At 45.7% G+C, this 25,506-nt stretch overlaps 1 protein-coding gene across 3 annotated transcripts in view; it reads left to right on the top strand.

Moving 5' to 3' along the window:
* Window positions 1-25,506, top strand: part of B4galt5 (UDP-Gal:betaGlcNAc beta 1,4- galactosyltransferase, polypeptide 5) — an 87,989-nt gene that overhangs the window by 53,990 nt on the left and 8,493 nt on the right. For 2 of the 3 annotated variants that reach the window (XM_005392328.2, XM_013518294.1), the window contains exons 2-6: window positions 13,254-13,388; window positions 20,970-21,083; window positions 22,350-22,474; window positions 23,383-23,499; window positions 25,286-25,473. In XM_005392328.2, the coding sequence (XP_005392385.1) occupies window positions 13,271-13,388; window positions 20,970-21,083; window positions 22,350-22,474; window positions 23,383-23,499; window positions 25,286-25,473 (662 nt within the window). In that variant the 5' untranslated portion in view covers window positions 13,254-13,270. The remainder of the gene's footprint in view (window positions 1-13,253; window positions 13,389-20,969; window positions 21,084-22,349; window positions 22,475-23,382; window positions 23,500-25,285; window positions 25,474-25,506) is intronic. The other variant, XM_013518295.1, reaches the window with a different exon arrangement.

The following is a 25,506-nucleotide window of genomic DNA, read 5'->3' on the forward strand; positions in this document are numbered from 1 at the left end:
CTTGTAAATTGCTTATAGCAAGTAGCTTTATTGCTAGTATTTAGAACCATTAGGATATAACTACTTCTCAGAGGTGTCTTCCAGTTATAGCTAGCTTTTGAGATTTGAGTCTATTGCAAGAGTCTACTCCTTCAATGTACTGGGGATGAGAAGCTGCTGCCTGTTTGGCTCAGGCCCTGGTTCTTTGGCACTGGCCTATAGTGTTGTTTATGTTTCAGTCTCCTGCTTATTATCAAATCATTAAAAGTTCAGTTTCTCAGTACCATAAAATTCACATTCCATGCCCACCTCAAAGCTTTAAACACATTTAATTGTACAGTTTTATTTTTATCTTTAGGATGAATACCTGAAAGTAAGAGCTGTTGGAGTCTGAACATTTTGCTTTGACCTCTAGCTTCATCTGAAAAATTTGAAGCTAATTTGGCTTTTGAGATTTTTTTCTGGATAGGAAGAATGTGAGGAAACTGTGGCCCTTGCTGCTGCAGCCTTTCCTGAATAGAATGTTGATGTGGAGGTAAATCAAGTATGGCAGCTGCAAATGGCCATTATAGCATGCTGTGTGTTAAGGTGTAATTCCTTTTTTTTTTTTTTGGTATTTTTGAGACAGGATCTTGCTATGCAGTTCAGGCTGGCCTTGAGGTCACTTTATAGCCCAGGCTGGTCTCAAACTCGCAACAATCCACCTGCTTCAGCCTCCCAAGTGCTGGGATTACAGGTGTGCGCCACCATGCCCAGCCCAAGGTATAATCCTGAATGTAATAAATAGCTAAATGCCTATTACTCATCTGATACTGTAATTGCAAATAATTTGACAGTCTATATTGTAAAGGGGCCCCAGCCTGTCAGAAGAGAGAGACATGCTCAACTTCAGGGGGGCCCATGGATAGAAGATTGTGTGTCAGTTGACGAAAAGCCCAAAGATGGGAGCGGGCAGTTCTAGTCCTGAGGGTAGGATGACATCCAGAAGAACTAAGTGCCATTAAAGCTTAGTATGAGCAGGTGTTGCTAGCATACTCGAGAGACAGCAGCAGCAGTCAGAACCTGAAACCCCAAGACAAGTTGGGGATGGGGACACAATTCCAGAATGTAGAAAAGCCTGGCTCTCCAGCCAGAGGTGGACAGCTGTGATCTGTCCCTTTGCCTGTAGCACCTTCCCCATAGCAAGGTGTGTCCTCTTGCTGTGACTCACCTCAAGCCAGGCAAGACACAGTAGGTTTTGTGGATGCAGGCATCCAGTGGTAACAGCACCAGAAGACTGACTTGTAGTATCTCTGCCCAGGGCTCCATTCACGTCACGTAAGGTGTAAGATTTGGGCATCTTTCTTTGCAAAGCCCCTCTTGTGTGTGTGTGGGCTGTGCCTGGATATGGGTTCTTCTCATGGATATGGGCCTTTCTTGATGGGGCTACTTGGAGTTTTAAAATTCTTATTTGTAGTTAAAATTTGATAATCTTACATATAAAGATGGAAAGATGCAAATAAGGACATATGTTCTTATGTATAAAGATGAAAGCTGCAGCTTGTATCAAGTGATTCCATGGGCCACCCCACCAGTTCGTTTTTGTTTAGATGGCATTTTCACATCTAGTCTCATACATAGTTTAATAATATACTGTAAGAGACTGTCAGGTCTGTGGAAATGTTTATAGGATACTTCATAGCTGTTAATTTTTAACACTTTAAAAATAGCTGAGAATGATAGAGAGAGTGGAAAATATATAAAAGCTTTGTTTGACTTGGTTTTTTTCTACGTCAATGGGAGGGACTAGGAAAGCAAAAGATTCATCAAATCGAGTTTCTCCCCCAGAATAAAATTTTAGATTCTTTACTCTGTTAGTAGGTGTATGTTACCTCACCCTGTTTTCTTTAAACACTTTTTGTGTGAAAATTGTAATTTCTCTAAAACATTTAAATAGACGTAACAATGGGTGTTAATTTTGTTGCCCAAAAATTCTTTTTTTTTTTTTTTTTAAAGAAAAGAAAGCTATATTTTCTTCCTTAAATGCATGTTAGTGTGTGCTTGCAACTTTGGATCTTAATATCTTCAGCATTTGGTATGAGCATTTCAGCATTTTAGGTAGATTTGAAATCTGAACATTCACACTTCACAGACGTTAAGTTTGGAGAGCATTGTGCTATAGGATACTGACCCCCGTCCTGATGCCAGTTACCTTTGAGTTATTGACAGTAAGCATCCAGATCGGAGGGGCCAGTGAGACACAGCGGAGTAGCAGTTGTGGGTCCAAGGCGCTGAGCACCCGAGAGACAGATCCCATCTGTTGAAAACTTGGGGCCTGGGAACAAAGTCCTCCTGTGAAATCCCGGCTCTGCGTGGTCAGATTTCTCACTCAGACTTCATTTCCCTTGTGTGTAATGTTAGGGGAATAACCTTCCTGGTAGTTGCTGGGAGGATGAATCCACCTCTTTATAAAAGAGTAAGTGGATGTATTCTTTACCTGATGTGCAGAGCAGAGAATACTGATCTCTGAGTGTTTGGGATGGAGTTCAATTATTTTTCAGACTTTTTGAAGAATATACTGGTTATAAAAGTAGTACAGGTTTCACAGATATTCTGAGAAGTTCGCTTCTTAATCTGGAGCTTTGAATTTTGATTAGGGGTAAATTTACTTGATTGGATTAGTTCCTACGTGTTGGCCCCATGAAGTCCAGTCCCGGACCATTTCTTCAGTGTTGTGGCTTTCAGAATGAAGTCCAAACCCCAAGTATTCCACATAAAACCCTTTATGAACTTGTCTGTCTGTCTGTCTGTCTCTGTCTCTCTCCTTCCCTCCCTCTCCCTCCGCTCCTGGCCTCCCCTCTCACATTTTTTCCCTGCATAACCTCCATTTTGGCCACATCAAATGACTTTTAGTTCCTCAGATGTATTTTCCCCTTTATATGTCTTTGTCTTTACTTACGCCATTCCCATTCCTTTTTCAGGGTCTTGTTCCAAGGCTATGCGATAGTCTAGTAGCCACTTTCCTGTGTTCCTGGGCACATGTGACTGGGGAGTGGCTACCAGGCTGTACTGGAGGAGGGGAGGGTGCCGGGGAAATGTGCAGGCTTCCTGTCAGCCCTTACCACCCACGGTGACCGCAGGGGCTGTGTCTTTTACATAGACAGAGGGGAGGGCAGGCCTGGCACATAACGCATCCATAATGAATGTTGAATGAGCGCGCACCTGAATTACAGTTGGGATATTTATAGGAGTTCATGTCTCTGAGGCTGGTGTTCTGTATCTTTCTCGCTTTCAGAGGTCCTTAGGACGTGGAGGCTCTTTATTAAGTTTGTAGACTTTGCTTTTCTTACCTTCCCTTCTTGGGGATCCTAAGTCCAGCAGAAAAATAAGTAACCTGTTAAACCTGGCACTTGTAACAAATTTAATATCAACTCTTCATTTTGGAAAAAGAAAATGCAGACATATGTGCGCACATCACAAACTGTATGTGTACTGCTGAGGAGAACCTTCGAAAGCCTTTAGCCTGTATTCCTCAGTTCCTTGCACTTCACCACATTGGCTTCATAGGTACATCTGCACACCCACACGCGTGCATAGGCACAGGTACACACTTCTGAGCCTTTGAAAATAAAGGTTGTAGATATTTGATGGTAGACCCCTGAATATTTAAATATGCATCTCCAAAGAGTAATGGCATTCTGTATGATCATAAACTATGCTTATCAACTTGAACACTTATTTGGCAATATCATCTGATACACATTCCATATTTAATTTTTTATCTCACAAATTTTGTCTCCTCCTGTTTTCTTGTCAGAATTTAATCAAACCTCATGCATTGCATTTGGTTTATGTCTCTTTAAAATGTAGCCCAGTTCCTGCTTTTATATATATATGTATGTGTGTGTGTGTGTGTGTGTATATATATATATATATAAATATATATATATATAAAATATATAGAATTTTTTTGTACTAGGAATCAAACTCAGGACCTTGCACTTGCCAGACTGGTGCTTATACCGCTGAGCTATATCCCTGGCCAGTTGCTGCTTTTGCCCCCGCCTCCCTTTAAGTCCAGACCAGTTGTTTTCTAGAATACCCTACATTCTGGCATTATCTTGTTTCCTCTTAAGTAGGCAGGTGAGACTATTATGTAGGCGGTGTTGGGTCCTCCTGTTCGCCTCATAGTAGGAGGCACCAGCTGTAGGTCACTGTACTGTTGGGACTGCGGACTAGAATGTTTGGTTCCAAGGCTGGAGTTCTGGCCTTGCTAGCCCTCCCTCCTTTGCAGCAGTTACCCTGCTGAGTGGTCAACATGTGATGTGTGGGGTGAGCCGCCCAAGTGTGTTGCTGTAACTTCTCTTCCAACAGCCCGTTTGCCTGGGGGATTAACATGAAGTAATACCCATGCCGTGACTATGACTCAGTACAATTAAAGACAACTGTTGTGGTTTAGATCTGGAATGTCCCCCAGAAGCCGCATACGGCAGGGCTTGTGGAGGTAGCTGTGAGGTACTATCGCTGGGGTGTGACCTGGAAGGTAATGTCTCCCTCCCTGGCCACTCGCTTCTCTCTCTGCTTCCTGGCTGCCATGGAAGGAATGGGCAGCTCTCCTCTGCCCAGACCCTTCTCCCGTGTGGTCTGCCTTGCAGCCAGCGGCCCTGGACAGAAAGCTCTGGGTACTGTGTGCGAGCAGAGCGAACCTCTCCTCCTCGAAGTTGTATGTGGTAGGCATCGTGTCCCGGTGACTAAGGTGACTAAGACAGCAGAGCTCAGCAGAGTTTCTTCGTGCTGCTTTCTGTCCTCAGCATATATCCCACAGACTGTGCAGTTGGAGTACTATGTTCCGAAGGTATTTGAGTTATGTCTTTGTGGGTTGTATTTTCAAACTGATACACAAATACACAAAATTAGCATTTTAGGATTTGTTTGTTTTTCCCTTTCTTCCATATAATTTTGTAAATGTTGGAATATAAAAAGGTGTACTTAAGTCTTAATCCTACCTTATCCTGTTCACTGTGCTCTACCCTGCAGATAACACGTGGTTTCTGGTTTCCCCTTCCTAGACATCTTTCTGTAAAGACTTGTGAGTACGTAAAAATTTCCCTTCTTTCCCCCCTCTCTCCCTCTGTCCCCAAGGAGAGCCATTGTCTTGTCTCCAGCACTGTACATTGCCTTTGGGGTTTCCGCACATGGCGTCCTACCATACTCGCTCTTTGTCTGGCTGTTTTATTCAACAGATAATAGGTTTTTTGTTTCTTTGTTTGCTTTTTTTTGAGGCAGTCTTGCTATGTAGTCCAGACTGGGCTTGAATTTGCTTATGTAGCCCAGGCTGGCCTCCCAACTCACTGCAGTCCTGCTCGGCTTCCTGAGCCTTGGGATCACAGGTGTGCGTCCCCACGCCCTGCTGAACTGATAACAGGGAAGAACATTCATGAGGTTGCACATAGTTCCATTCATTTTTCCTCCACCTCCTCATCTTCGTCTTCTTCCTTTTCTTCTTCCTCTTCTTCCTCTTGTTCTTCATTTTTTGAGACAGGGTCTCACTTCGTAGTTCAGGCTCACCCACTCCCAGTGATCCTCCTGCTTCTGCCTCCTGAGTGCTGGGATTATGGGTGGGTGCCACCATGCCCCGCTAGTTGCATTAATTTCTATTGATCTGCTGTCATTGAGGATTGGTGTGGTTTTGTTACCGGGTAAGTCCAAGGACATCCCCAAAAGAGAAGATGAGGGTCTCAACTCACCCACCTGTGGGGGATGTTGTGGGTGAATTGCTGTTTACGCATCTCGGTGAGAGGCCTTAGAAAGATTAGGCAGAATTAAAGAAGTGTGCACTCAAAGTAGAACACGGACATTGGAGAGGTACATGTTATGGTCTAGGGCTGGGATTTTTATGTGGTCTTGGAGGTGTTCCTCAAGATGGGTGATGGAGGGTGTGATTTCTACTCTGTCCGGTTCCCCGCATGGTGGGCTAGGGTAAACTCAGACAGTTTGCATGTGTGAAGCTTAGAGATGCTGCCCTCTTAATAGTGCTGCTTTCTGGAGGATGAAGGCTCGTGGGATGAAAGATGTAGGCTCTGTTTACCGGTGGACAGCAGGCCACCTCAGTTTACAGGCTGAGTGTGTCTGGAAGACCTTTAGGATTTTTTTTTTCTAGCTTGCTGGAAGGGAAAAAGGCATTGTAATTTTGGTTAACTTTTGTGTCCTAAAGCTGCAGTTTTTCTTATAAGTACTACTTTAAAATTACAATTTCCCTATATTTCTTTTTCCTACCTCAGTCTGGCCTCCTGTGGATGGACTTTTGGGCTCTTTGAAGTTTTGGACTGTTTTGAATTATTCCTTGTTCTTTTTAATGGCCTCATAGTATTCCATTCATGGATGGACATTTAGGTTTTCTTATTACAGTTAGTATTGCACAAGATTTTGAATAAACTTGTGATTTACAGTATGAAACTTTTTTTTTTTTTGAAAACTACAATTGAGAATTGGTGAGCTTTTCTTAGGAGTAGGTTTGTGCAGTAAAAATGGTTAGTGTATAGCGTCTCTGTTCCTCTCAGAAAAGAATAGGGCTAATGCAAAGTGAAGACAAAGGTTCGGAATCGCATACCCACACCTCCCTGAGTGTGAAAAAGCTGGGAAGGACTCCATGGCGAATCACCGCAATTCTTCCTCATTTATTTACTTACATGAAAAACAGTTCTCAGTCATTTGCTTGTATGGTCAGTGTGTATTCTGTGTGACCCAGGAGCCCTGCCTACCCACTGGAGCTCAGCGGAGGTTCGGCGGGGGCGCAGCTTTGGAAATTGTGGTGTGTTAGCTAGGAGAGTGAGGCAGAGAGGGCAGGGGTGTGTGGTGTGTTTGTACGAGTGTGGGTGCGGAGCGCGGGCCTGTGTTGGGCTGAGGCGCGGATTGTAAGCTGTGCCAGAGAGGGGGCTGGCTTTCTTACCTAAAGCTGCTTAGCCTTCTTGTAACTTACCAGGCTCACTGTGGCAAACGTTAAGGATATGCGCGTTTAGGATAAAAACCGCACGACTGTTAGGTAGATAGACTCTACCTCTGCATTCATTGTGTCACATTAATTTGCTCTTCATCTGGAAAGTCAGATGTCAGCTAGGTGTGGTAGCACACGCCTGTAATCCCAGCACTCGGGAGACTGAGGCAGGAGGATCCCCACGAGTTCCAGGCCAGCCTGAACTGCATAGCAAGACTGTCTCAGAAACCCAAAAAGAAAAAGAACAAAAAAAGTCCGATTTCATTCTTCTGTGAGGAATTTTTCTGAGTCATTCTTTTTTATTTTATTTTAAAGAGAAAAAAACTAACCAAACACCAACAATGAAGACAAAAAACCAAAAAACAATACAAAAATAACAAAAAACGATACATGGCCTCAAAACAAAATGATAGGAATTAACAATGGTTGCTATACTACATACTGTTATCTTCAATGAAGCCACTCAGTCCACCAGATAGAAGAATGCAAGATTGATCAAACAATCAAAGACAATAACAAGTAATAAAAGAAAAATTGGAAACGATACAGAGCATCACCATACAGGATGGTAGGAATTCAGCAGTGGTTCTTATATTGCATATTGTTGTCTTCAAATCAGTCGTTCTGATTACCGGATACAAGCGTGCAAAATTGGTCAAGAAAAAAAATTTTAAGCATTAACTGTTCCTTTCAATAAACCACAGACATCAGCAATACACGTATCCCAGCTATCCTTGTATATACATATAATTTTTTCTCATTATAAAGAGAGAAGAAAAAACCAATAACCAAAACAAATACATAAAACAGCATAAAAAACAATAAAAATGATACAGAATTTCAAAACAAGGTGATAGGAAATTAACAATGGTTATTACATTACATAACGTTTTCTTCAGAGTGGTGCTCAGGTAACCCGATGAGCCAGTCATTCTTCATGCGTGCGTTAGAGCGAAAATCATGTTCACGGGCTTCACGAGGAGGTGAGACTGACTGGACTCTGAGCGGAGAGGCTGTCTTCCTCTTAGCGTCTAGGATGGGAGGACGAGAGGCTGTGTCTTGTGGCTGGAGCTAGAGACCCAGGCTCTGTTCCTGACTGAGCCCCAAAGAGGCTTACACTGGCACCTGGATGGGGATTTCCGATTGGGTATTGAAGGAGGCTTTGTTTTCTCAGCTGAATCATGGGTACAGGAGCTTGACCAATCTACATACACATGGGGGCTGGATGATAATAATGCAAGTGTAAAACAGATTATTAGTGGGCCTGGGTTTGTGTTAAATGCATTATTTTATCAGTCCACACAGTGTCATCGTAGTTTCTTGTGTAGCTATGTCTGCATGTTACAGATTCTGGGTTGTCTCACTCATGCCTCACCTCAAGACCTAAGTACTACACACAACAGGAGGTTAACAGGTGCTTCTTGAAACATATAGGATTTAACCTACATGTGCCAGTTTAAATTGGGTTTCTTTCTCTTTTTTTTTGCAGTACCGGGGATCAAACTCAGGACCTTGTGCTTGCCAGGCAGGCACTTGTGCCACTGAGCTATATCCCCAGCCCCCTAAAATTGAGGTTCAGCAGCAGTTCAGCTACCATTTAATGGGACCACATTATTGGAAAGTTAGTACGGCTTTCAAAGTTCATGGAAACGTTACATTATACCTAGAACACCTATCTTCTTCACCTCTAGGGTAACCATATAACTGTGGACAGATTACGTCTGGAGAACTTGACTTGGTCTTTTTGAGACAGGGTTTTATTATGCAGTTCAGGCTGGCCCTGAACTCACTTTGTAGCACAGGCTGGCCTCCAGGTATCCCCCTGCCTCGGCCTCTTGAGTGCTGAGAGTGTACGTGTGGACCAACTTCATATCTAAAATACAAAGTTGAGGTGATAACCACTTCTCTAAGGGAAAATGAAGCCTCAGATGGCGGCCCATCGGTGGGATGCTGAGGGGAGGTTTCCAGTGGACATTAAGTCCAAGTCTGGAAGATTGTGGGGCCAGCGTGCCTCATCAGTCTCAGTGTAAATAACTGATACAACCAAGGTCATTACAGGCATGTGGTCACAGCTGTGTCTTTCAATGCCACGAGGGCCGGCTGGAGACTAAGTGGCGGAGGACTGCTGGGAGAATAGGTGGGCTTGGCCTGAACCTGAAGTGGACCTCCCAGCCTGCACTGGTGGCGACTTCACAGGATGTAAGTTTTCACGAGCTCATTTAAATTGAAAGCAGCCTGTGTATGCATATGTAATTCCTCCTTTAGGCCAGAGTTATGGGCTGAACTTAGCACCTAGACTTCTCATAGCTTGTAGAGTGCTACAGTTTGATTTCTATGACCGATTGCATGAGCTCACAGGAGGACAGCCTAGCAGCAGCATCTCATAAACTCAAGGGAATTTCGCCTTCATCAATTTTAAGAATGAATAATATGGTGTGACTGGTACTTACAGTAACACTCAGCAAATATCAGTTCAACACCTGGCCAAGTGATGGAAGTTTTAAAGTCTATTAAGGGAGCCAGGGACATAGCTCAGTGGCACAAGTGCCTGCCTGTCAAGTGCAAGGTCCTGAGTTCGATTCCTGATACAAAAAAAAAAGTATCCCAAACAATTTCTTGAAATGAGCTCTGTGGAAAATCAGTTGATGCTACTGGTTATTATGCAGGGGTAGGATTCTGATTGGGCAAGTGGCGTGTTAAATAACTGAGAATCTCTATTCTGGGGCTTTCTGCCCTTGAATTGTGTGCATTGTGGATCTCTAAAAGGGGCTCAAGCCAACAGTTCTTTGGTAACAGATGGAACAGCGGCTGGTGGTGGCTTGCTCGTTTCTGGACTCATCTGCCTGCAGCTGGATCACTGTCAGCGTGGGCATCCCGCCTTGTCAAGCGGGGATTCAGCACAAGCGACCAGGGCAGGAAGGGGAATGGTGACACCATGCGTGTGGCACACGTAGGAGTGGGGCTGTTAAGGGCGGGTGAAGGTGGCTGGGAAAGGTTGAATGAGAAGCCGGGGTGAAAAGTGACTGGGAATCACTTGGACCCAGGCCAAAGTAGAATCTCCTTTGCAGATGGCTGTGTCTTGCAGATTGTCCCTGTGTTCTTGGAAGTCAGTTTCTGGTAGTGTGGAAGTACGAGATGATATGGAAGCACAGTCTTTAAAATTCAGTCCAGTCCCATCTGTGAAAGTGTGATTATTTCCTTTTGTTTGGCAATGTTTATTTCCTCAGTCTTTTTTTCCCAGCCATTGTGCTAGTTCCTGTGGGTAATTAGAAAAAGTATTAATATATCGTCTGTGTGAATATATTAGTTGAATGACAAGACTAACACACAAGACATTGTTAGCAAACTGAGACAAAATGTACTGAGAGCCAAACTTTCAATGGTCTGTTCAAGAAAGAAGAAGACAGGCATGGTGTGGAAGCTTCCTCCGGACTGTGTGGACTTGGGTTTACAGACCGGTAGGATTTGCATGGCAGAAAGAGCAGTCCCACTGCAGGTCTGTGTAGCAGCTTGGGGGTGGAGGCAGGAGGGCAGAGGGCTTTGGAGCAGAGCCGAGGTGGCATCTGGCAGCTTTGCGCGGGAGATAAAGACTTAACAGCTATCTCCTTGAGAGTAATCGTTTAAGCCATGTGAGCGCTGGGAACTTTAGAGGGAGAGGTTGTGGCAACACCATGGCAAGCAGGACATTAAAAGTGGGTGATGAGCACGGGCACATCTGCTTTCCACCCAGCACCCTGGTCTCTGCCAACCTCGGGGAAAGTACGTGGAGAAACTGAAGACTAGAACGTTGGCTGTAAACTGGATCCTGTTGCTTACCTCTTAGCATAATTAGGAGGACCAAATGAGAAAAAGAAATACTCCCTTTAGTACCTGGGACATGTTGCTTACTCCCACGTAGCTGAAGCTCGCCGGAGCAGTGGCTCTCGCTGTGGCTCTCGGGCCAGCAGCATCGGTATCATCTGTGAGCTGTTGACACAGTGGATCTTCACGGATGTCACTCGACCTGCTGAGTCCGAGGCTGTGGGGACAGGGCAGAGGAGATGATTTCAGAGGCTCTGGAGGGGCATCGTGTGCAAAGGCCGCCCTAGAGTAATCCTGCAGCTGAGGGTCGGCTGCTCAGAGCGGGGAGTATTTTAAGTAGGGTCAGAGTGACTGTGTCCTTTGCAGTAGAAAAGGAAGGGAGTAGGGAATTGTTTGTAGTGCGAAAGTAAAAGCTTTACACGGGATGTTCAATAAATACTTGTCTTTATATTATGGATGATGCCTGCTTTAGTACTGTGGTGGAGATGAAAGGAAGGCTTCAGGGCTGTGGGAACACACGTAGCCCAAATGATACCACCACCATGGGATCCAATGAGAGATTTGCTGTGAGGGTCAAACCTTACGTTTAGCAGGTTTTTACGGATGGCCCACCTTTTGTGACCAGGCACTGCTATATGCTGGAAATAGAAAGTGAGGTGTTACTCTTACTTCATAGTCTTTGCAGAATTATATCTTTTTAAAAAGGGTTTTGAAGTTGTTTTCTGGCAACTCGATAGTAGTGTCTGATCTGTTTTCTGTGTCAGAAGATAAGTGTATGGTTGTCTTCCAGTCAATGTAAAGCCTAATTTGAAACCACTACCTCTTTTATCTGGTGGTGCTAGGTCTAGGGCCTCCCACATGCCAGGCAGGGGCTCTACCACGGAGCCACATCCCTAGCCCATCACCGCCTCATTTCTGGAAGTGTTCTGAATATTGGCTTACAGCTTGAAGAGATGATTTGAAATATTTTGAAAGAGTTTCCAAAAAAAAAAAAAAAAGGGGGGGGGCTGGGGAGATAGCTCAGTGGCATAAGTGCCTGCCTGGCAAGTGCGAGGTCCTGAGTTCACTTCCTGGTACCAAAAATAGAAGAAGAAAGAGTTTCCGTCCTTGTTTCAGGTTGGTTTTCAGCACTGAGGACTTATGCTCATTGTTTTTTCCTCCCACCCCCCTCAGTCAGCATTAACAGTAGAGATCTCAGACGCTTCAGCTTGGAATAAAGGAAATTAGCTTTGAGTGTCATCATTCATCTAAATTCATTCGTCACTTACCGCCCGTTGTGCATACAGCATCTCGCTAATAATAGGTGTCAACAAGTTATATGTTGTTGAAGAGCCAGAATTAATAGCTCAAGGCCATGCTTAGTGAGTGCGGAGGAGTGGCCCGTTACAGCACGAGTCTGCACTGGCCAGGTTGGAGGTCAGCCAAGTGCTTAGAGGATTCCACCTTCAAGCATGCACAGAACTTGGGTTTCTAAGTGTGCCGTTCCTGTAAGACACTCTCCTTCATGGTGAGAGGGGAAAGTGAGTCGCTTAGAATGACTGGCTAGAAAACTATTGTCCAGCCTTAGGCTTCCTGGAGAGTAGGTGGCGTACTATTTGAGATTGCACTTCTGTTCCGGTGTGATGTGTCTGTGGGCGTCCAGTCTTGTATGCTGAAGAGATTTAAGGGACAGCCAAGTGGGAGCGCCCTCCGGAGATGACAGTGATGACTGATGAGTCTGAATATTTTTTGTTCCAAGGACGTTTAATCGACACTCAGACCATGCTGCCTACACTTGCCTTACTGCTGTAGGTGTTTGGGCTGGGTGGGTGGGGACTGAGGACTCTGATGCGCTTTTTTATTATCTGCCTTCTGTCTCCAGACCCCTCAGAAGAAAGTGGTTGATGCCTCAGTCCATCACTTTAAGAGTGCTCAGGCCAGGTTAGGCTTCATTGTCACCAGAAGCAGAGTGGTCTGTGGTTTTGTGTTGGAGAAGGTGAACCTAGAGAGAACAAAACCTCTTTAAAAATGTAGTAATTGATTCAGTAAAATCTTTCGTATCATCACAGTGCAAGGGTGAAGACTGGGTATCTGGAGACCAGGTGGAATATTGAATAAGTGTGTGTGTGTGTGTGTGTGTGTGTGTGTGTGTGTGTGTGTGTGTGTGTTTTAAGACATGGTCTTGCTTTGTAGTGCAGGCTGGCCTTGAACTCACAGTGTTCCTCCTGCCTCAGGCTCCCAAGTGCTAGGATTACAGGCATGCACCACCATGCCTGGCTTGGAATGTAACTTTTGAAGTGTATGACTTTTCTACATCTGAGCCTTACCAACTATCCAAAAATTAGTGTTCTGAAAACATTGACTCCAGTATGAAAAATGGAGATATGGCCTCATAGGGTTTCAGAGTTGAAAGAGGCTTTACATTTCCAAAAGGAGAAAAGGAGCTGAAAGTTTTGTGGTAGATTTTGTTACGGTTGCTCTTGAGTTCACCTCTTCTTCTGCTGTGTTCTGTTTTCCACAGTGAACACCTACTTCTTCATGATGCAGGCTCAAGGCATCCTGCTGCGGGACAACGTGAGGACAATAGGTGCCCAGGTGTACGAGCAGGTGGTTCGCAGTGCTTACGCCAAGAGAAACAGCAGCCTAAATGACTCAGGTATGTTTTTCATGAAGAGGGGGTTGGGTAAAATGGCTCTTCCCACGGGAGCCAAATTTGGCTTGAATAGTCACTTTCAAAGAAAAAGGTAGATTGTGCAGGAGGAGGAGGAGGGTTTGGTTGTGTTCAACCTTGTTATGGGACAGAAAGGTCCAGCCTTGTGAGTCCGCCTGAGCTTTTGTTAACAGTGTATTAAGGGTGACTTGCATTTCCACACCCGGTACTTTCCAGGGAGGTAAAGGGTGTTTTTCAGAATACTTTGAAAAGATGCCCCTTTCCAGTGTAGTGGCCGCCAGTATCTTGTCCCAGCAGAGCCAGCTTATGCTTAGGGCCCCCGTGGAACAGGAGCATCAAAAGCTGTTTGGGGGAATAATTGGGCTTTTTAATAATTTGGCTTTTAATCTCAGAAAATGTATTTACATAGTTGGGTGGTACAAGCTTGGTTGAACCCCGTTATACTTACTTACTGCGTGGCTTAACCTTGGGGATCTGTATGTTCAGTTTAGTGTTTGGAGACTCGCATGGTGAGTGGTGGGCTGTGGTCCTGGTCTGTGGTGTTTCCCTCCCTCGTAATCTGGCCCTTGTTGTGTGTAAGAGATGGTCCCCCTCTGCTGCTCCTGTTGGCCTTGCGTGTGCTCAACCCCAGGGGACTTCTTCACCCCATTGTTCAAGAATGATTTTTTGAAACTTAGCAAATCTCTTATTTCATAATGATCCTGTAATCTGGCAACAGTTTTCACAAGTGACAGTTACTAAAAAACAGCTTCTGGAAGGAAAGTTGAGATCACCGGGCCTTGCCTCCCAGTCAGGCGTGATGTTCATCCTGCGGTTTATTCTCAGCTACATGGTCGAGTTTGCGTCACAAATGCGGGTGGTAATCGGCTTAGAAGGTGGTGGTTTTGGTTCACAGCTTCGGAGGTGTCAGTGCATGAGGAGTCCGTGGGTTGCTTTTGGTTGTGTGACTGGGTAGCAGCACATCATGGTGGAGCAAAACTGCTCACCTTTTGGGCATAAAGCAAAAGTGAAGAAGTGGCCTGGTCCCTCTGTTCCTTTGGAGAGCATGCCCCAGGGTCCTTATAACTTACACGGCAAAGCTTAACTTAACAGCTAGAGTTTTTTCCTAAGAGGCAAGGGGCTTCTCCAGACTTTCCCTTGCTGGGTGCATAAATAATACCCTTCCTCTTCTGAGCCCAGAGGAAGTGACAGAATGTGCAGTTCCTGGCTCCAGGAGGTCACAGATCAGTTTCCTCTGCACAGGAGAGAGAGGGATCAGCTAGAGACGGCTGGGAGGGATAAAACAAGCCTTGAGACGTGTGTTGTCCTGTAGTATTCCCCGCTCCCTTCTGTTAGTGCTATACAAGACTGCTGCACACCTACACAGAGGGAGACAGCCATGTCAAGTAAGAAGGCCCCTCTATCTCCTCAAAGCTGGCTTTGAATAAAACCTGTTTTCTTCTCATCAAAATACATGGTGTCCATAATTTGGTCAGCAGCAAGCAAACAAACCTGAGCGTTTGGACTTAGGTCTAGTAACAACCTGAAGGCCCCCACCAAATCTCACATGAGTTTCCACCACCGCCCAGGAGTACCAGGTTGGGGACCCGTCAGATCTAAGCCATAGCAGGTGTATTTCAAACCATTCATCCAGTCATTGCAGTGACAGACCCCAAGGTAGATGTTTCTGCCTCAGTCCTTTGTACTCCTAACACTGGCTTTTAGCATCTGAGCATTAGTGATACAGAGAGGAAAGAACTCAGACAAGATGGTGGGCGGCTGCCCAGCATACTGCAGGGACGTGTTGCTGAGTATGGTTTTGACCAGCTTTTCTCTTTTGGGTACTGAGGATTGAACGCATCTACGCTAGGCCAGTGCCCTACCGCTGAGCTATGCCCAACCCTTGACTAGCTGTTTTTACATAGACTGTTCTTCAAGTTTAAGATAAAACTTTTCACTCAGGAGGCTGAGGCAGGAGGATTGTTGTGAGTTCGAGGCCAGCCTGGGCTATAAAGTGAGTTCAAGACCAGCCTGAACTACATAGTGAGACCGTCTCAAAAAGACCAAAAAAAAAAAAAGATGGAACCTTTGTTTTTTTGCCTTCAGGAAACCGAATATAAGTATTTCCACTATCAGGAGACATCCCCTGTCTAAAGCATGTTCCCATGTTTTGTAGTACTGGGATCAAACCCAGGGTTTTCACACTGAAAGACATCCTTAGCCCTTTTTTTATTTTTCATTTTGAGACAGGGTCTTGCTAAATTACCCAGTCTGGGCTCACACTTGTAATCTTCTTGCCTCATTGTCCCTGAGTGCTGGAATTAAAGACATACATATGCCACCATACCCGATTCGGGGGTGGCTTAAATAAATTAGTTTCTGAGATTTCATTTTATTTAGCACTCAGTTTACTGCTTGTTTAGCTAAGGATAATGTACTTTTCTGTGGCTTCCAAATCCCCTCTTAAAAACATGTGCATATTTTAAAATAGTCTTTCCTTTGTACCAGTCCTCTCTTCTATTAAGCTTGAAGATTGAAGTTCACTATAAAATACAACATTTCTTTGTGAACTTTCCAAATGAGGTATATTCTGTGGTGCTTGGAAAATCAAGGGAAAGCGTTGCCTCATAAAGGGAAGGTAAAGCCTAGAATTGACTGCAGTTTTTATTTAATTTATTTATCAGTCTCTTCTGCTGCCCAGTTTATCAGCAACAAAGGACTGTAATTAGCAAACTGATGAGCTTTTGATCCTTACTTTTTCTTTGTGAGCTCTTTAGACAAATTGTGGTCACTGCTGGGGTGAATTGCCTGACTGTGAACCGTACCAGGGGTAGGAGTACCTGCAGTTCTAAAGTGAAGTCTGAGTACGTTTGTGGTGTCATGATTCATTGTGTGTGGTGTTAGTTCTACACACAACACAGGCCCCATGCACACTGCTCCAGTGGCTGAATTTCAGTTCTTTCCTTCCTCCTCCCCTCTTCCTTTCTCTCTCCCCTCCTTCTTTCTCTCCCTCCCTTCCCTTTCCCTTCCCATCCCTCTCCTCTTTCTGTCCTCCCTTCCTCCCTCCCTTCTTTTTACTTGTGTGTGGTAAGCATGCACTGTACCACTGAGCTACACTCCCTGTCCCTCTATTTTTCACATGCAGTACAAAGAAATCTGGGGTGGGGGTTTGCAGTGGTGGAGTGGCGTGGTTGTTTGACTCTCGAAGCCCTGACCCAAACTTTTCTCTAATTAGTGATTGTCTTACTTTCTGGTTGCTAGGAGAAAATACCCAACACCCATATGTTAAAGAAGGGTTTGTTTCAGCTCACAGTTTGTAGAGGTTTCAGTCCATAGTCACCTGGCTCCAAGGCAGGGTAGCATGGCAGAGAGGCATTGCAGAGGAGAAACAGCTCATGGCAGGGCAGGCAGAAGGCAGCAAGCAACAAGCAGCAGCCAGCAATAGGCCTGCTTTCTTTCTGTCCCTTATATTCCACCCAGGCTACCAGACTATTGATGGGGGGCTTCCATTATCCATACCCAGTCCATATCAGTAACCTACCCTAAGTCCAGCCCCCTTCAAAAAGCCCACCTATGACCACATGAGACTTTGTGGCTGTTTTCCCAGCAGTAGTTATTTCTAAATGTGCTCCTTTTTTTTTTTCCCTGCAGATGAGGTTTCACTATGCAGTTCAGGCTGGCCTTGAACTCATTTTGTAGCCCAGGCTGGCACAGTGATCCTCTTGCCTCAGCCTCCATGTGCTGAGATTATATGCATGGGCCACCACGCCCAGCTAAATGTGTTAACTCCCTCCCTGCCCCCCCTCTACCGGGAATCGAACTCACGACCTCGCACTTGCCAGGCAGGCGCTGTGCCGCTGAGCTAAATCCCCAGCCCCGTGTTAACTCTTGAGAATGCTGTCTCTATAATTCATGGGTATTTGTCCTCATAACATCTTTCAAGTATCTTTTTAGACAGACCGGCAAGTGCTTGGACTTTATTCAAAGGGAGGAGAAAGTGGTGGTTTTACCTGGGTCTGCTGCCCAGTCCAGTGCCTATGCCCTTGGGCTTGGCAATTCAGGGAGAAAGCAGATTCCCACCTCTGCCCATGCTGGGGCAGCTGTGCCACCCAGACTACCCATTGGAATCCTGAGGGGAGCTTTAGAAAGCACCCATGTCTGCACCTGACTGCTGGGACTGTGTTAAGGGCTTCTGGGTGATTCTAACATGCACCAGGCTGCAGAAGCACGGGAGTAAGGTGAAGGTGAACAAGCAGCTGCGGATGGACAGAAAGGCTGGCGTGTGTGCCCCTGCGCTGGCAGTGTCTGCTGTTTCCGTCAGGAACGGAGGCGCTGCACTTTCTTGGCCCTTCTGCCTCCCCAGCTAGAACAGGTCCCGACTGAGGTAGATCGAGTTAAATTAAAAAGCAGAGCCATGGCTTTAGAAGTTCAGCAGGCTTATTTTTTCTCAGCAGTCCCTCATTTGTTAGGTGCACAAGAGCTGGACGGCCCTTCGGGGCCCCGAGGACGATGTGCGCCGGGCCTGCCCGTTTCCCTGCAGCTGCCCATTTCAGGGCAGCTTAGAGGAGAACGGGGGCTCCTCACAGTGCCCGTGCTGCGCGTCCAGGAAATGAGCAGTTCATTTCCGCTCCCTCTTTCACTTCTTTAAAAAGGATCTATGGCTATTAAGAAAGAGAGTTTTATTTTACTTACATTTTTATTTAAAGAAATGAGGAAATTAGCCTTTCCCTCCTCCAAGGGAGAAGGTGAGGTTATGGGGAGCCTTCACTCCAGAATTGTGCGTTGGAAAGGTTTTATTCTGTTTCATACTGGTTGCTGCCATGCTTGCTGCGTCAGTGCTGGGAGGCAGTAGAAAGGGCACCCCTGTGTCTTCAGCGGACCCCGGTAGCGGGTTAGAGATGGGTTAGAGATGTCTGGTCTCTGCTTTTTCCTTCCCGTCCTTGCACACCGCCCCTCCTTTCTGTTTGGGTAGCTCTAAGGCTTGAGCATCTTGTTACCCAGAATTCCTGTTTTTGTTGATTTTCTTATGAAAATGCTTGGAGTAATACCTTTGGGAGTTCACTGCTGTCTAGGCATATGAGGCATGTATTTTCTAGTACATGGGAAGTCTTTTGCATTTTTTTTCCTGGAGATTCGTCCTGGCTTGGCTTATATCTTCACATAGCTTAATCTCTCCTAGTCTCTGTTAACACAGACTTCTCCCCCACCCCCCAAAAAAGCCATAACTGGAAGGGGCGGAGAGTATTGTGTGCCCTTCCCCCCTTTTAAGAGGTGGTTTAAATTCTCTTGAAATTGTCTCATTGCCTGTGGAGTTAGTCAGCCATGTCCCTATAAAAAAGGATGCAGTGTATTAGCCATTTGATTCTAGGAAACCTTCTCACACTGCTTTTTAGGAAATAAATTGAGTTGAAGACTCTACAACTCTAGCGTGCAAAGTGAATGTGAACAGGAAGTTTTCATTTTCATAATGTCCGCACGAATCAGAAAGAACTGGTGAAGCTGGATGAGGCGGCACTTGCTTGTAATCCCAGCACTCAGGAGGCTGAGGCAGCGGGAATGCAATGAGTTCAAGGTCAGTCTAGTGAGACCCTGTCTCAGGGGGAAAAAAAGAGAAAGGAACAGGTGAGAGAGGCTTTAAAGCAGTGTGAATAAACAGTGCAGTGTGATGATGTGATGGAAAGGTCAGGACCCCAGACTTTCGTTTCGTGAGACAGGGTCTTGCTCTATGTAGTTCTGGTTGGCTTTGAACTCTCAGTGATCCTCCTGCCTCAGCCTCCCGAGTGGTGGGATTACAGGCATTCACCGCCATGCCTGGCTTGCTCTCTTTTGTAGTTTTATGTAGTTCAGGCTGGCCTTGAACTCACTAAACAATCCGGACTTTAACTGTGGTGCACCAGCCTGATCCCCTGAGAGTTGTACATTTGGTGTTTCTGTTTATTCATTGGGAAAGATGAGGTTGGAGGACCTTTTTCTTCTGCCCCAGTTGTCCTGAGCAAAGAGGAATCTGTTCACACCCTTAACATCCCACTGAAATCAAGGGAAGGTTATATGGTTTATATATATATTTTTTAATGGCTTGAACCCTCAAGAGTGAGGAGACTGTGCTGTTCTGGCAGATTAGACTGGAGTCCTGGGGAGTCTGGGCAGACCCAAAGGTAACGACGCTTCTGGCTGTGCCCAGCCAGAGCGCCTTCCACACGGACTTGGTCCAAGCCCTCCCAGTTGGCTGTCCTGTGGCCCTCCTATGTGTTAGCAGATGGGTCTGTGCTAGAGACAGGGACACACAGGAAAAAGAGCACAGAAGGGAGGACCTCAGGAAGTCGAGGTCCCCCTCCGCAGACAGCGGGAGCACAGTGTGTGGAAGCAGACCCTCAGCCAGACACAGGGGCATGCAATCTCCTGACAAAGAGTGTTCTTCACTCTGTAGAAAGAAATTACCGATCCCTTGCAAAGGTCAGGCGCTGGAATGACCTGAGACGTAACCAGCGCAGCACCGAATAGGAGGCGCCTCCGCAATTGTACAGGGAAAGTATTTCCAGCCCATAATTCTGTAAACTCAGCCACACCACAGACCAAGTGAGGAAGAGCAAAAGCTACACCACCTAAGCTTTCAAAGTCCTGTGCTTCTCAGTTCCCCTTCTTAGGAAAATATTTAGAGCACCATGAAGGGAGAAAATGTGAAAAACTGAACTTAGGAAGAGTGTGGCTTGGCCCGTTGTGGTGGTGCACACCTGTAACCTCAGCACTCAGCAGGCTGAGGCAGGAGAACAGCTCGAGTTGAGGCCAGCTTAGGCTGCATAGTGAGTGCAAGGTCAGTGTGAACAACATAATGAGACCCTGTCTTAAGTGATGGTTCAGTCTCATGCTAGAGAGGCAGAAGCAATTTCCAGAGCATGGTGAGTGGTCCCAGCTGGCTGTGCACAGCAGGCATTCTGGAAGTGGGGTGGGAGGATGAGGACGAGAGAACACAGGTGTGAAAAGAGGTCTTCGGACCAGGCGTAGTGGAAGAGGGCATGGCACTGGGTCATAGTGATCGCCTCATTAAACAGAAAGACAAGGTAGTTGCTCCAGGAAAAAGTTACACTAACTTCCCTTTCCGTATTTCTGTTCTGACGAGTGTTTAGAGTATAATTCTATAGACACCGAATTTTAATGTGGCTGTTGGGAGACTAGGGGGCGGGAAGGGGAGCGACTAGAGGACAGGACGCCGTGAGCCTAGCTTCCCAGGCTGGCCGAGGTGCACACTGCCGCCTGGGCTAGCAGTTGGCCAGAAGAGGTGAGAAGTGTTGCTTTAGTGTAAAAGAAGGGCGGCAGAGGGGACTGTGGTTGCTTAAGTTTCACTTTCTTTCTAGCTGACTGTACAGTGAGTGCGCAAACGCCTGTGACGCCGGTGAGATGGGAGGGGCCCTGGGTACGGGAGGCAGTGTCCTCCGGGAACAACCTTGCGGATGAGTTCAGATTTCCAGGGTGGTGCGGAGGCCTCCAGTGCCTGCCGCCCCCAGGGTGGTAGTGGGGAAGGTTCTCCGGGCTGGGCGTTGGCCTTGGCGATGGGTTGCACAGACTGACTTGCCTCTCCCCTCCCACCAGATTACCCTCTTGACCTGAACCACAGCGAGTCCTTCCTCCAAACCACAACGTTCCTTCCCGAAGACTTCACCTACTTCGCCAACCACCCTTGCCCGGAGAGGCTCCCTTCCATGAGTGAGTAGCACTCTAGCTTGCCCTCCTGTGCCTGCAAGTGGGCCTGTCTTTTTGCTGATTAAAATAAAGGAGAGCATGTGCACCTTCTAGGGAGGTTATAAACAAACAAACGGCTCTTCTCTCTGCAAGCAGAGTCTGCGAGAGTCACTTGTAGTCTGACTCCTCTTCCACAGGCTTGGTGCCTGCCCTCTTGACTCTGTATTACCCCTTTTCCCTCTTGACCTTGATTGTAACCTGGGGTGGCAGGATGCCAGGCACCAGGCTTTATCTTTTTCAGTACAAATCTCCCATTGGTTATAACTGATATGATACAATGGAAGTTATTTTCTTAATAAGATGCTGGTTTAAAAACTTGTGGGGAACTAGATGTGGTGGCAGATGCCTATAAATCTCAGCACTCAGGAGGCTGAGGCAGGAGCATTGCCACAAGTTCAAGGCCATCTTGGGCTACATAGTGAGTTCAAGGTTAGCCTGCATTACAAAGCAAGACCCTGTCTCAAAAAACCAAAAAATAAAATAAACTGTTGGATCTTCTTTTTGTTTTACTTTTTCTTTTTGGAGCCCTATGTGCAATTTAAAACAATGACAATAAATTTTTATATATTTTCTGTATTTTGAAGCTTCTTAGTTCTACTGCTTTTTTTTTTTTTAAATGCCAAAGGAAAATCCTAAATTTGTAGCATTTAGTTTTTGTTTGTTTATTTGTTTGTTTTTTGAGACAGGGTCTTGCTGCGTATATGTAGTTCAGGCTGGTCTTGAACTCATTAGGGCCTCTAATTCATGGCGATCCTCTTGCCTCAGCCTCTTGAGCATTGGGATTACAGGCGTGCATCAGCACACCCTGCTCAGAATTGACTTTTATGTTCAAATGGCATGGAAATGGAAGTGTTGGAAACAGCTGTACATGGTGTTTGCGCATGCTCTGTCCCCAGAGAGTAGCTGATTCCATGGCTGTGGAACTTGGCCTGGAAGCCTTCTTTGCGTTTGCGTGTCCCACGCAAATACAGAAGTCTTCCCTCTGCCATCAGCCCAGACCTATATTTACATAGAAGCTTAGTTTGGGAATGCTCAAATTGGGATTAGAAAAGTCTTCAAAGTCTTAATCCCTTGATTTCTTCTTTACCAGATGATAGTGTGTACTGAAATGCAGAGGGCTGGGCTTCCATCCCTGTTAAAGATGTGAAGGATTGAAACCTAGAGTGAAACCCTGGGCATAGTGGAAAAAATATATTGTTTTTCTGACCTCTTCATTGCCCACTTTTTCAGAGGGCCCAATAGACATAAATATGAGTGAAATTGCAATGGATGACATCCATGAACTCTTCTCCAGAGACCCAGCCATCAAGCTTGGAGGTCACTGGAAGCCTTCTGACTGCGTGCCTCGATGGAAGGTAGGGTGTGCGTCAGACCCCAAGTGCTGGAAAGCCTGTCTGGGGTTTGCCAGCCTTCTGAACCCACCCAGGATTTGCAAGATGGGATGTTTTGTGGTTTGCACTCTGCCACTCATTTGATAAAATGTTTTGGAGAATTAGTTTCCCCCAGGTCTCATCTGGAGCCACAGAAATTTGCTTCATTGTGATGGTGATGCAAGACCTTTTTCTCCTCCTAGCAAAACTAGGGGTTGGTCATTCTCTAGTGACATATGTGCGCAAGTCATCTCATGAAGTCAGTACTTCGTGCTGGTCCTTATTGGTTACCCTGAGACTAGTGGAATAAAAGCACAGTTATCAGGAAACACAGTAGTGTGGATCAAGCTTACCGCATCAGCTGAAGTCTGTTCTTTCAATGAGTGTTTTTCAGAATGCTTGTTCTGTGCTGGCCCTGTTAGGTGCTGGAAGTGCAGCAGTGCCTGGAACAGAGCAGTGTTTCTAGCTCCGCCCTTTATTGTAAAGGCAGTTTGACAGTGAGCCCCTAGCAGCACGTGCGTCTGCGTACTCTGTAGATTTATGGTGTATAGCGAGTACCATAAGACCATCGCATATATGAGTATAATATGTAAACAGTAAAAAGCTTGTTTCAACCTAATTGTGTCTTCACTTATCTACAGATGTCTTTGAGTGTTAGATCACAGTGTAGAATGTGCCTCCTTAGGGTTGTGATCTAGCATGGCTGCATTGAAGCCTGCAGTGTGCAAGGCGTAGCACACGTAAGAATAAGGCGCACTTAGTTGCAGGGTGGACTTGCCAGCATAGGTCTGCCAAGCTCCCTAACTCCCGCCGGGCGCTCAGTCGTTTTGCAGGGATGCAGCAGGAGTTCAGAGGACTAACTAGATGCCTTCTTTGGCTGTGATCCACTCTAGGTGGCCATCCTTATCCCCTTCCGGAACCGCCACGAGCACCTCCCAGTCCTGCTCAGACACCTGATCCCCATGCTTCAGCGGCAGCGCCTGCAGTTTGCATTTTATGTGGTTGAGCAAGTGAGTGGTTCTTTTTCTCTCTGCTCTGAGGCAACACTTTAGAATGCTGCAAGCTAATCCATCTTCCATGTAAAGAGCCAGTAAGGCAGAAATCTTAGTGCTGAGTTGCTCTGGGGTGGGAAGGGGAGCAGAAATGGCTTCCTGCTGTGGGTGTGAGATGTTGCCCAGTTTATTTGAGTGCAGGATGGAGCTTTATATGCCTGAGAAAAAGGGCTTTCTGTGTGTGGGTTTTGCTTGTGCCCACTCTGGGTGATGTCTTTAGGCTCCCAGCCAGGAACTTCCCCTTGAGGTAAGGAGATGCATCCAGGCCTAGCACCGGATGTGGCCTGGGAGTGGGGGCCACGGTGCTTGTTCATTAAGCACGAGGCCTGGGGCACTTGACTTCTCTAAGTTGGGGTTTGGTTTAGGTTTAATCTTGAAAGTTTTGAGATTGAAGTTCCCCAAGGCGGATTCGGTCTAAATATCCCTCTCCTCCTTGTGTTAGTACCATTGTGTGGCCTAGTTCTAGTTCACGTATTCATGGTACTGACCGGGCATCTTTTAAGTCTGTAATCCTTGAGCTTGAGATTCTTTCTGTTGACAAATGAAAGGTTTGCAAATTCCCCTCAATTTCAAGGACCATTTGCAAACTCTGTCTACCCTGCAGGCTACTTCTAAGACGCATTGCCTGTGCCACGGTAAGGGCTGTGGTGTGGTTACTTCATGTCAGAATGAAGAAAAAGAACCAGCACCACTGTCTAAAAAGGGAAGGCGTCTGGGTATGGGATGAAATAGTCCAAAGCTCTCTAGAAAAAACCTCTGTTTCTGTTCTGCTTTACCTGTCACTTCCTAAAGTTATGTTATGCTATGTTATGTCTCCTATTAACTACATATCAAGCATTTGATTAAACATCATATTCCTTATGTCCCAAGCTGGGTGTTTTGCTACTGGCAAGGGTGAGTACATGTTAGCATTTGGATCAGATAGACTGTAACTGATGTGACCTGGTCTCCTTGGGAGCTGCCAGAGTCTCTGTCAGTAGGCAGGAGTCCCTGCTGATGTTTTCATCGGAGCTTCAGAGTAAAACAAGCCAAAAAAAAAAAACACCAAACAAGCCAAAGTAATAAGCTAAATCCTCTTTCTACTAGATTTCGTTTATGAAATAGTATTTCCAAATTAGTTGATATGCCCAAGGCAGTGACTGGCACATATCAGGAATGTGATGTTAAGAAATAGAAATAAATGGCAGTTCTTCCCTCTCACCCGCATTTTCCATTCTGTTACATGGTGGAATTTCCACCCTCAGCAGCCTTGAGAGAGAAGAGCTGGGGTTTTTCACCACTTCGATTTCTGAAGAAATCAAGGACGGTGATCATTGACCTCTGAGTCACAGAGTACGTTACTGATGAGTAATCCTGGACCTATTCACACATGCCCAGTGATTTTTTCTTTTTCTACTCAGTTCTAGTAAGTTCCTCTTTTGGTGTGAAAGCAACAGAAATTTTGCTTCAAGACTATCATCTGTCTGTCTATCTGGTTTTTTTTAAGATGGTCTCACTATGTAGTTCAGGCTGGCCTTGGACTTACTATGTAGCCCAGGCAGTCCTCTTGCTTCAGCTTCTCAAGTGTTGAGATTACAGACATGCACCACCATACCTGCTTTAAGAATCCTTTTGTTTGTTTGTTTGTTTGTTTTCCAGTACTGGGAATCTAACTCACGACGTCACGCCAGGCAGGTGCTGTGCCACTGAGCTAAATCCCCAGCCTCCAAGAATCCTTTTAAAAAGAGAGTTTTGTTTCTTTTAGGTTGGCAGTCAACCCTTTAATCGAGCCATGCTTTTCAACGTTGGTTTTCAAGAAGCAATGAAGGACTTGGATTGGGACTGTCTGATTTTTCATGATGTGGATCACATACCAGAAAGTGATCGCAACTATTATGGGTGTGGACAGATGCCCAGGCACTTTGCAACTAAATTGGATAAGTATATGTATCTGTGAGTATCATTTTCTCTTAAGAGGTTAAATCT

This window comes from Chinchilla lanigera, unplaced genomic scaffold (genome assembly GCF_000276665.1).
Source record: "Chinchilla lanigera isolate Chin_1 unplaced genomic scaffold, ChiLan1.0 scaffold00044, whole genome shotgun sequence".
NCBI classification, from domain to species: Eukaryota; Metazoa; Chordata; class Mammalia; order Rodentia; family Chinchillidae; genus Chinchilla; species Chinchilla lanigera.